Source organism: Apteryx rowi, unplaced genomic scaffold, assembly GCF_003343035.1.
Source record: "Apteryx rowi isolate R43461 unplaced genomic scaffold, aptRow1 scaffold_450, whole genome shotgun sequence".
NCBI lineage: Eukaryota > Metazoa > Chordata > Aves > Apterygiformes > Apterygidae > Apteryx > Apteryx rowi.
In genome coordinates this window covers 552,181-563,085 of record NW_020450706.1, presented here as the reverse complement: position 1 = coordinate 563,085, position 10,905 = coordinate 552,181, and the positions used below count along the sequence as shown (strand labels likewise).

The window sequence follows — 10,905 nt, the reverse complement described above, 5'->3', positions numbered from 1 at the left end:
CCCCCCCGCGGCGCCCCTCGGCGCGGCCTCGCGCCTGCCCGATCGGCGGCGCCGCGGCCGCCGCGGTGGCGCTTCTGTCGCGCCGCTCAGGCTTCCCTCTGTTGCAGAGCTCTTCCAGGATCTCAGCCAGCTCCAGGAGGCCTGGCTAGCCGAAGGCAAGTCGCCATCTCCCCTTTCCGCCGCGCGCGATCCCTCCGTGAGCGCGTTTGAGGACTGAACGCGCTATAAACCTCCCCCCCCCTTTTTTTTCCCCGTTTGTGTTTTTTCTTTTTTAGCTCAGGTCCCCGACGATGAACAGTTTGTCCCAGATTTCCAGTCCGACAACTGTAAGTTATCGGGGCCGGGGGGGKTKGTKGTTGTTGTTGTTGTTGTTGTTGTTGTTCTTTGTGATGGAAATGTGCGGGTTCGGGGCGCACGTGCGAAATGCCGGGCTCGGTTTGGAGCCGCTGCCTTGGGAAAGCGGTTGTTAGCGGAGCCGGGACGCTCGCAGGCTTTGGGGGGGGGAAACGCGCGGGCGTATCCGTGCCCTTTTGGGCTCTTCAGGATGAAACTTGCAGTGCCCTGTGCTTCGCAAATGGGAAAACTATAGCCAAATGCATGGAAATGCCTCTAGCTGATCTCTGGGCTCCTTTGAGACTCGCTGCCTGTTCAGAGTAATGTCGATTTGCTTATAAATGCTCCTTTCCCTTTTCAAGTGGATGTGAAAGCCCGTGCTGGGCTTGTTGGTTAGCCACAATCTCTGCAGTTTCTAGAGCTTTTTACAGTCCTGGCCTAGCGCTTTTGGCAAGAGCAGACCTGAGCGTTGAAACTTGAGCTGCTTTAAGCAGCATTAATCACTGGCAAGCAAGCATATTTAAAAGGAGGCCAGTGAAAATGCAGTCCCTCTTGAATTGCATAAGAGAGAGAGAGTTGTTTCTTAGCTGTGCTTCGTTGCCTGAACCAGTTAGGGGCGAGGGCAGGGGCTGGTGCGCGGCTAATGGCCCGTCGTGCTCGCGCGCGTCTCCGGTGCTGACTGTTCTGGCGTTAGGGGCTCGGCTGCAAGGTGGGGGCCGATCAGGATGTTTTGAAATGTTACCTGGAAAACATAAGCAGCAGCTTGGTGTCGGCGGCTGGGTTTCGCTGCTAAGGCAGACAGCGCCAGAACTTGAAGGAAATCAAATTTAGCCTGCAGTCGAACAGATTTTTTCATTCCAGCTTTGTCACAGCATGCAGCAGAGTATCTTATACTACCGTAAATACATGTTAATTATTGCTCTTTGATTACTTCTAAGTGAGTGGGAAGCTTGCCATTAAACTGTTGCAGACAACCCAAGTTCCAGATGCTTTCTTTTTTTTTTTTTTTTTCCCCTTTCTCCCCTGAGATAAAAGGCGAGCCCGAAGTCAGAAACGCAACTCGCTGTTGACATCCTAGTACAGCCCGTCAGCTCTTGCTTGGAGCAGTATAAACTGCAGCATGCGTGGGAGGGTGGCTCTTATAGCTGAAGCTGWTTCCAGTGCCTTTTGGCAGTCTCTTGTTTCCTTGTAACCTGAAGAGCTCAGAGACGAGAGAGACTTTTCTGGGCTAAGGGGAAAAAAAAAAAAAAAAAAGCATTTGGTCGAGACTTTAAATGTACTTCTAACCTGCTCTGCCTCTGCAGACCCCAAATTACTGGTGTTGAAATGCCTTTGTCGCTTGAAAGGAGCTCTCCTCRCCTGACTATAATAAGCTTCCTTAAYTTTCCTGGGGGGATGAAGCAAATGTGGCCCTTGCTGTTGAGCAGGGGACCGTGTGGGCCAGGGGTGCTTGGCTGCGTGCTCCCGCAGCCCCGTCACCTGCGCRGAGCCGCTCGTGGGATTTGGGCGCTGACTCGAAGCTCATAACTTTGCCACCTGGGACTAGAGAGCACTTAAAGAGGAGAAAATGCTCCTGACTTGCAGTAGCACCCAGCCCGATTTCATTTCATTCTGCTTTTGAGCCTTGTGCAGTCTATAAATAATGAGAGAAATGTGTCCGGTGAAACCTCCTCCCTGATGCCTGGCCTTTGCTAGCGGGGACTTGGTCCTCGCTCCTTCCTGGAGGCATGCAAGGGATACGAGTAGATTTGGGGTCTTGGTGCCTGTTTGTGGGGCCACGTTGTAGCCGGTTCCTGCAGTTCTGCACTTACGGGCGCGCTTGGAAGCGCCTCTTGCAGCCACTGAGGCATCGTTCTCGCCTTGCTACAACTCCTCGTCGCACGTAGGTGCGTCCTGCAGCCCGCTTGCCGTTCATAATTTTTGGGAGTGCGCCCCTTGGAAGGCACTTCCCCTAAGTTGGGGTTTGCCGCACTGAAGGGCAACGGACCGCTGCAACCTGTTCACATTTTGGGAGGAACTGGCCCCTAAGGACAGGGGAAGTAGGGCGCCTCTGAATAAGGGCGGCGTTGTTCTCGGACTCGCGCGACAAGAGGCGTTTGCCAATCGCACCTTAGATGCGGGACTCCTGGGAGCATCCCAGATTTCGGGTGCTGTAGCATCAGGATGGCGAGCCGGTTTTGGGGGTGCAGCTCCCGTTCCCGGGGTGTGAATGCTTCGGAGCACCCAGGCTTATCTTACTGATCGAGACAGGGGAAGGCTCGATGCCTTAGGGAAAGGGCAGATCCCGTGYGGAGGCCGTACGGCGCTCCGCCAGAGCTCGCCGCGCTGTCCCCTCTCCCATGTGGGCCTCGGGCTACCTCTGTGGCCGAGTGTAGGTACGGGCTTTTCGGTAACAGCCTGGCTGGTGTTGACTAACACTCGTCACGTGTTGTTTGTTCTCCTGCCCTGGCCCTGGGGGAGAAGGGTACGTGCCCAGCGCTGTATCTTGGGAGGCTGTTTAAATAACCGTTAAGCGATAGGTGTGCGCTGGGGAGAGCGAGCGCGGAGCGAAGCTTTGCCCCCCCCAGCCGGAGGGTGGGAAGGTCCGGACGGGAGCCCCCCCTGCTCCAGGGGTGAATTTGTTCCCCAGGGAATTTTGTCCCCCTGCGCAGATGGTTTGCAGCGAAGCCGATGAGCAGGGTGGGGAGCGGGTTATCTTTGGCACCAAAATTAAAAAAAAAAGAAGGGTTGTTCCCGAGGAAGGATTGTTTCAACAAAGGAAAGCAGGAGCCCGGGCTTCTATTTCTGGCTCTGTCTCCYGGTGTGACCTTGGGTGCGTCCTGTAATGCCGGTGCCTTGTGAAGGGGGGATGGAGGAACAGGCGGAGAGGTTAACTCCCAGGTGACAGCTTGAGCGGCTGCCAAGGTCCCCAACTGGTGGCCGCGCYGCAAACAGTGGCTTGGTTGCCTTCCCCTTGGCTCGGGCTGCGGGCGCCGCTGGCAAAGCCGGTGCCGCTCGAGGCTCATTGCGTGCTGTCCAGGTCAGCGCTCAAACGGCAGATGGAGGTTGTTGCAATAATTTGGGAATAACAGGAATAACCTGGGAGTTACTGCAAGGGGGGCAGTGGGGGTGGGGACGAGAGGGGTGCAACACCGGGGGCTGTCTGCGCTGTCGTGCAAACCCCGGCACGCCTGGCCTTGCTCTCCCACCCTGCGGGAGACATCAGGCTCCCTTGGTTTAAGGTTTGCCCTCGTGGCTCRAAGAGCCATGGCCAACTTAGCCAGAAACAGAGTGTTTGCAGGGGATGCGCCCAAGATATCCCCTCCTCATCGGCCAGGAGCCAGGGCTCGGCGGGCTGCGGCAGTGCGGCTGTCCCGTCCCCTCTCCGGCCACCCCCGGGGGCGAAAGTAGCCCGGAGAGGGGCCCCCGCGGGCCTCCACGTGGCTTGGCCCCGCAGCGGTAGGCTGAGGCGTGTTCGGCAGCCTCATCCGTAGTGAAGCTGCTCCCTCTGCCTCTTCTGTAGCTTTTAATTACAGCGGAGAGCCGAGGAACGGAAAGGTTAAAAGCGCTCGCACACACAATGTGCCTTTGAGGCATTCGGCGCCGGGTAAAGGCATACCTTTCGCAGTCAACACCCGGCAAGCAGTCTTGGCATGTTCCCGGCTCCCCCCGCCTGGCCGCTCGCCAGCGAAAAGCCAAAAAACCGGCGAGCCGGCCCGGAGAGCCGTTAGCGGGGGACGGCGGCGGCGGTGGCGCTGCGCCCGTCCGCCCAGCCCGCCGCGTGCTCCCGCCGGTCCCCGGAGGACCGATCTCTCGCCCCGCGCCTCGACTCTCCCAGTTTGGAGAGCTCTTGCCACTGGGAGGCCTGCAAACAAACTGGTGCTGGCGGGCCCGGCTGGGAGGCAGGGGGTCCGGAGGCCGAGGAGCCGGGGCTGGGGGGGCACGCGGGAGATGCTCTTCCCAATCAGCCGCCCACAGTTATTTTTCTTTCTCTTCCCTCCTCCTCTCGCCAAAGGGCGTTCCGGCCCGCGCCGCAAGCAGCCTTGCACAATCGCCTCGGTTTTTTTTTTTTGAAATGAACTTGGCGGAAAGGCCAAGTCTTGAAGAGTAGCGCGGGCCGGCCCTGCGGTGTTTATGTAAGGAATTCAAACGTTGCACAAAGTCCGGGCTTCTCCGCGCGGACAGCTGGTCTCTGTTATGATCTTAAGTATCGTTTCCCTTTTCTTGAATGGCAGCGCTAAGCTCTGGGGGGAGGAAAAAGAAATAATAATAATTTTTTTTTTTCCTTCCCCCTGCCGAATGAATGGAGCGTTCCAAATTGTTTGTGAATGGAGGGCGGCGCCCGCTCGGAGACTTTTTCAATGAATAACCAGACCCCATTGTGCGGCTGGCGGAAAAACAACCCCGCTCGAACAACACGGAGCCTGTTGGAGAGAAACATGCCCGTGATAGGCAGCTGGAGCCCTTCCAAAGCAAGTTCCCCTTCGCTTTCCCGCTGGGCGCCTGGGCCCTAGCAGCCTCTGCGCAGCCCGGGATTAACGCTAGAAACGCTGAAGGCAGCAGAAACTCATTTGTTGTGTGTGKGGGGGAAGAGGCGAGAAATAAATCGGGCTCCTTTAGCGCTTGAAAGGACTGCGAGGGTCTGTGCTCGCAAGGGACCGCTCGTGCCTCTGCACTGGAGAGGAGACAACCTGGGCTTCATGTTTCAAATACTCCTCCGGGGATTTTATGCCCTTGGTACCAGCTGCTCTGGGCTGTTTGGTGGGGGGGAGGAAGGGGGAAGGAATCAGCAGCTCTTTAAAGGTTTTGACAAATTAAGGGAGCAGCTAATTACCTGGCAAGCTGTGAACAGTTGTCCTGGAGCAATTCAGTCCTCCTGGTTTAACTGGGCTGTGTTCAGACTTTGCATGGAGCTAATGCTCCATTTCCAATTAGTCTTGGCTCCCTTGTTCGGGTGCTACTTAGGTGAAGATCTCTGATGCACTTTCCCTTTCCTAGAGTGTCCGTTTTCAGAAGTTGATTAGGTTAAGCATATATTAGTTGGTTTAAAATTATATATAGTGAGCGGGCTTGGTGGGGCTGGGAAGGATTTGGTTTTGATGGGACATTTGCCAGTTGAACTCTTAAAATCATGGCTCTCCATCCTCCACCATCTGCTGGGGGTCCTGGGATTGACTCCCCTTGATCAGGTGGCTGAGTCTGTGTCTGGCAGGATACTGCTCACCTTAGTCTGGGCCAATTCCAGGAGAAAAGTGGATCCTCTGGAGCCACTCACCAATTCTCAGCATGGCTCTGGCCAGCTAATTCAGAGCTGGGTGTGCTCCATCAAGGGCAAATGGGTTGTTGCATCCCACTGATGAGTCCTTAAGCTCCAGGATCCCAACCACGCGCGGGCACCCTTGTTTCTCGCACCTCCATCAAGGGCAAGTGGGTTGCTGCATCCCACTGATGAGTCCTTAAGCTCCCAGATCCCAACCACGCGCGGGCACCCTTGTTTCTCGCACCTCCATCAAGGGCAAGTGGGTTGCTGCATCCCACTGATGAGTCCTTAAGCTCCCAGATCCCAGCCATGCGCAGGCACCCTTGTTTCTCGCACCCTTCCCTAGGCTGGATTGTGGCCGAAGCAGGGTTGGCAGCTGCTGGCCCCAGCATGCAGAAGGGAGGGATTAGACCTGCTTTTCTGTGTAGCTGACCTGGGAACAGAGCTGGAGTCTTAAACCCACCTGCTGTGGGATGTGAGCTTCCCGGACCCTGTCAAGGGTTCGGTGTGTTGCTGCTTGCTCAGTGGAGCAACCAAAATTCATTTACAAGTTGTGGCTGCCAGTACCCTCGTGCCAAGGAGCTGGGGCTGTCTGGGCTTTGGCATGTGCTGTCAGGCAGGAAAGAGCAAAGTTAGCTTGAAAGAGACTTAAATGTGCAGTGGGGTCTTGTCCGTAAACCCAGGTGGTCTTTTCTGAAGCCTCATGATGCAGATCTAGTGCCCATGTCTGAAGTGACTGAGGAAGCTTGGATATCTGCTTTTCTGAGGTTATTTGGTGTCTCTCTGCCAGTTCTTCTGCAGCTGTAGGACTTTCCTCCTTCCCTGGGCCCCAAAGCGAACTGCATCTCCTCACCCTGTCACAGTCATGCCCAGGGGAGCAGAGCAGATGGTCCGTGTGTGGCCATGCCAAGCGGAGACCGTGCCGAGGACAGCGTCCTTGGGAAGTGTGCAGGGCCCTGCCTGCTGGTTCTACCAGCTCTTGCATCCCTGACTGCCACCGTAGCTTGGTCCTTTGGTGGCAAATGCCCTTCAGTGTAACAGGCAAGGTGGGACAGGCTGTGATGCTTGTGGCGTAGCCCCTGCAAGGGGCTGTGCAGCTGTTCTCCCCGCCGCAGGTGTATTCGGCCACCTTCTCCCCCATAGGAGAAATGCTCCAGGTCAGGGGGCTGGCGAGCATCCTGCTGTGCCCACTGCTAATCCACTGACAAGCCCAGGCCAGAAAGACAGGTCCTGGAGCACAATCCTGCCCTGCTTTGGTGGCCTGCTGGCCTTGAGCAGAGCCTAACCTTAGGGACGTGAATGATCCTTCTGTCTGCCACTGCTGGACAAGGCTGGCACTGGCTCCTTCATGCAGAGACTGCTCTTGCTTTGCCCTTGAGGGGGTGCATGTGGGTGTCTGGCTGGTGTCAATGGTGCCCAGAGCCACTCAGGTGGCCGTCCTAGCCCTCAGGGTTAATTTTGCTCAGGAATCGGGTGCTGAGAGCACCTCAAGTAGATGCTACCCAGGGGTAGCATCACCCATCCTCTTCTCCTGTGCCAGCTCAGGCCCCGCAGCAATGAAGTCAAGGCTGGAAGTTGATGGCGCATGGGTGACTCTGTCCTCCTCCTCCTCCTCTTTCTCGTTGCAGTGGTCCTGCACGCCCCACCTCCGGCAAAGATCAAGCGGGAACTGCACAGCCCTTCCTCCGAGCTGTCGTCCTGTAGCCACGAGCAGGCTCTCTGCGCTAACTATGGAGACAAGTGCCTCTACAACTGCTGGTAGGTTGCAGATGGGTCCCTGCTGGTTTTGGACATCTTCTTRGAGAAAGCCTTGGCTCTGCGGTGGGAAGCACTGCATGGATGCTGCCAGCCCCAGAAGTGCTCGGCAGCTGGCTTTGGCTTTGCCTTTCCTTCGGGATGAGAGCATGCCATACTATATAGACATCTGGAGGTGTTTGGGGACACTGTGCACTGCTGGGATCAGAGGTACCATGCAGGTGCCCTCCACCCTTGGAGGGTGGGGAGCCCTGGGTGACCAGACCAGACCCGTCTTGGGTGGAAAGCCCACGAGGCTTGGGCGCCAGGAGGGCGAGGGATACTCTGGCTGTCTGCAGTGTTGGGTCCCATCACAGGAACTCTTTTTGGCTGTCAGTCTCTGCAGTACGAGGATCCCCTGGGGCTGGCAGCCATCCCGCCACGTTAGTGGTGTTTCCTACCAACCAGTGCTAGGCGAAGCCCTGCCAGCGCAGCCGTCCCTGCGCGTGACGCTCCTGTTGCCTCTCCTCTCTGCAGTGCCTACGACAGGAAGCCCCCCGCTGGGTTCAAGCCATTAACGCCACCCGCCACGCCAGTGTCTCCTGCTCACCAGGGATCGTCGCTCCCGCCGCCGGCCCCAGCCGTGCAGGCTGCTGCCCATGCCGCCCCAGCCACCCCGCTCCGGGGGGCTCCCCCGGCCCCAGCCCCTCACCCTCTTCAGGAACAGAGGCAGCAAACGTTCGCCGTGCCCCGGCCACCTCACCCACCCATGCACATGCCAAAGATGATGTCTGAAAACCAATACCCCGCAGAGCACAGGTGAGGAACGCGCCGCGCCTTGGCTGTTGCAATCGCGCTGTCTGAGGTGGGTCTGGTGGGTGCTGCCTGTTGCCTGAAACACGGTAGGTCCCCTTTCGCTTGCACTCAGAATTAGAAGTACAGCGTCACTTCTGAGACTTTGGCCTCTCTTCACATGCCCTGCCAGGACTCTATCTTGGCTGCTTTGCTCTCTTGCTGGAGATCATCCTTATTCAGTGGTTTCATTTCTGCTGCCAAACCAAGCATGTGAGTCTTTGCTGGTGTTTCTAAGAACATTTCCCCTCTTGGGATGGATCGGCGACCTCGTATTGTGGGGAGGGGATAGGAGGTAGCCAGGACATCTGCCCCCTTGCTCTTCACCTGGGCTGCAGAGCACGTGCCAGATGTTGCCATCTGGGGGCTTGCAGAAGCCAGCGCTGCAGGGCCCCAAGGAAGATGACTGCTGGTTGCCCTGATGGAAGTGCACACAAGGATGTGTCCCTTCGCAGGGACCATGGGCTGGGCAATCCCTTCCGCCTCCATGGCTGAGGCACAAAAGCCAGGACTTGGTCTTGATTAGTCTTTGACATTTTTTGATCTGGTTCCACTTGCAGACTCCTCTGCTGTTTCTTCCAACGGCAGCTTCCCCTTGCTTTCTGCAGATGCAGGATCCTTTACGAACTCAGCATTTCGGTGCTTTTTCCCAAGCTAACCTGGTTCCTTGGAAGGCTTTTGTGTGTTGCCCAAGAAAGCAAGCGTGAACATGCCTGTACAGTCAGGGTTTGCCTCTGCCATGTGATGCTGCCTGCCCCTCACTTCCGCTTTTCCTGGCAGGCGACGTTATTTCTTGGTTCTGCTAGAAGCTGAGATGCAGGAAAACCGCAGGGCTTGTAACTTTTATATCCGGACTTCTTTGTAAGACTTGTCACTTCCTACTGGGATCTCTTGGCTCTTTTTCCTCATGAGACAGTCCCTTGCTAATGGGGTTTGGGGGTCCTGCTCACCCCAGCCTTTGCCAGCCCCCAGCGAGGGCCTGCGCAGACCCTTCGCCAAGCTGCCTCGTGCAAGATGATGACGGCAAAGGATGCCATGTGTGCGAATCCCTGCTGCCATGGGCTGGGCCAAGGCTCCTGCCTGTCCCCTTTCCCACCTGCTTCAGGTCTGTGCTCTCCAAAATGAGTTCTGCCGGGCTGGGAAGAGGCTGCAGACTTGCTCTTCCAGCCTCCCGAGCAGTCACGAGCTCCCATAGGTGACCTTCAGCCATCAGCTTGAGGGTCAGGTCCTTAACTGCTCCCTGGGGTGCCAAGCTGTGGGCGATGACCTCTAGAGGCGAGCTCTGCTCAGCTGTGTGCAAGCATGCAGGGGTCTGGGTGCCCTCGCCATGACACAGGGCACCCTGAGATCCGGATTTTGGGGCTGCACCATAAACGGCACAGGTAGGGGTTATTTTTTTGCTCCTGGCCTTGACCCAAGGCTGAAGCTCCTTGTCAGGCCACCTACAGAAGAGGTAGGCGAGTGTCGCCCTCGGGGCTGCTTTTGGGGAGGAAAGAGGATGACTTTGCGTGATGCCAAGGGGAGAGGCCCTGCTCCGTCTTTGAGCGGTGGCTTCATCTCATCGCACTGGTGTCACCTGGCCACAGAGCCTCATTGGGGCTGATGCCCACGTCCCTGGAGGCTGGTACCAGCGTGAGACAGGCAGGAGAGCCGGTGCCCTCCCTCGTCCCGCATGTGCTTGTGCCAGCGGCGGGCAGCCCGTAGCAGGACGGAGGGAAGGTCAGGCCGCGGCGCTGTATTTCGGGACGGCCGCGCCGCGTGGCTCGYGTGCCCCGGCGGAAACCGCGGGGACGCGCCTCAGTGGGGGCCTCGGGCGACGAGCATCCCGCGGCCGAGCGGGCCGGAGCGCGCGGCTCCGGGCGACCTCCGAGCTATGCCGAGGGCCGGCCCGCAGGGAATGGMCATAGCGGCACGGCGCTAGGGTTTCACTCAGGAAGGGCAGCGGGACGCGGAGCGGAAACGGAGTAATCCCAGGCCGTCAGCTGGGAGCGATCCAGTTACAAAGCCGAACGGCGGCAGAGCCGGCGCGCCGAGATCGCCTTTCAAGGTGTCGGGATGAGCTGCCGGCGGGGGAGGAGGGCTCGCCGGGCCGCCGCCGGGTCCCCCACGGGAGCTCGTCCCCTTCGCGTCCCGCTTTGCTGCCCCGCTTGGGGCAAGCCCTTGCCCCGAAAGCGATGGTCGCCCTCCGGTAACGCCGCGTCTCCCTCTTCCCCACCAGGTTTCAGAGGCAGATGTCTGAGCCCTGCCACCCCTTCCCGCCGCAGCCCGGGCTCCCCGGCGGCGACAACCGCCCCGTCTACCACCGGCAGCTGTCGGAGCCCCTGGTCCCCGCCGCCCCCCGGCCCCCTCAGGGATTCAAGCAGGAGTACCCCGACCCGCTCTACGAGCAGGGGGTTGCCGGCCTGCCCGCCGCCCCCGGGCCCAGCTTCCAGGCGCCCATGGGCATTAAGCAGGAGCCCAGGGATTACTGCATCGACTCAGGTGGGTATCGCGCCCGGATGCCAGGTGGAGGAGCATCCGAGGGGGCCGGGGAGGCGCCGGAGCTGCAGGGACGGGCTCCGCCGGCGGGACGCTGCGGGACGGCCGCAGGAAGGGCGACCTAGGGTTGCACRCGCCAGCGCCCGTTTCTGGCTCTTTGCACCGAACCCCGCTAACATCACGGAAAATCCTCTAATCGCCTTATGCCTAAAAATACCGCCAGCTCGGGCTGCAGCGCGGCCGTTAGCAGCGCAGCGGAGCAGATGGCG

General features: G+C 58.5%; 1 protein-coding gene across 2 annotated transcripts in view; it reads left to right on the top strand.

The window, feature by feature from the left end:
* Positions 1-275: 275 nt before the first annotated feature.
* ETV5 (ETS variant 5) overlaps positions 276-10,905 on the top strand; it is a 16,638-nt gene continuing 6,008 nt past the window's right edge. For both annotated transcript variants that reach the window (XM_026077393.1, XM_026077392.1), the window contains exons 1-5: positions 276-326; positions 4,622-4,784; positions 7,201-7,330; positions 7,844-8,125; positions 10,377-10,639. In XM_026077393.1, the coding sequence (XP_025933178.1) occupies position 4,784; positions 7,201-7,330; positions 7,844-8,125; positions 10,377-10,639 (676 nt within the window). In that variant the 5' untranslated portion in view covers positions 276-326; positions 4,622-4,783. The remainder of the gene's footprint in view (positions 327-4,621; positions 4,785-7,200; positions 7,331-7,843; positions 8,126-10,376; positions 10,640-10,905) is intronic.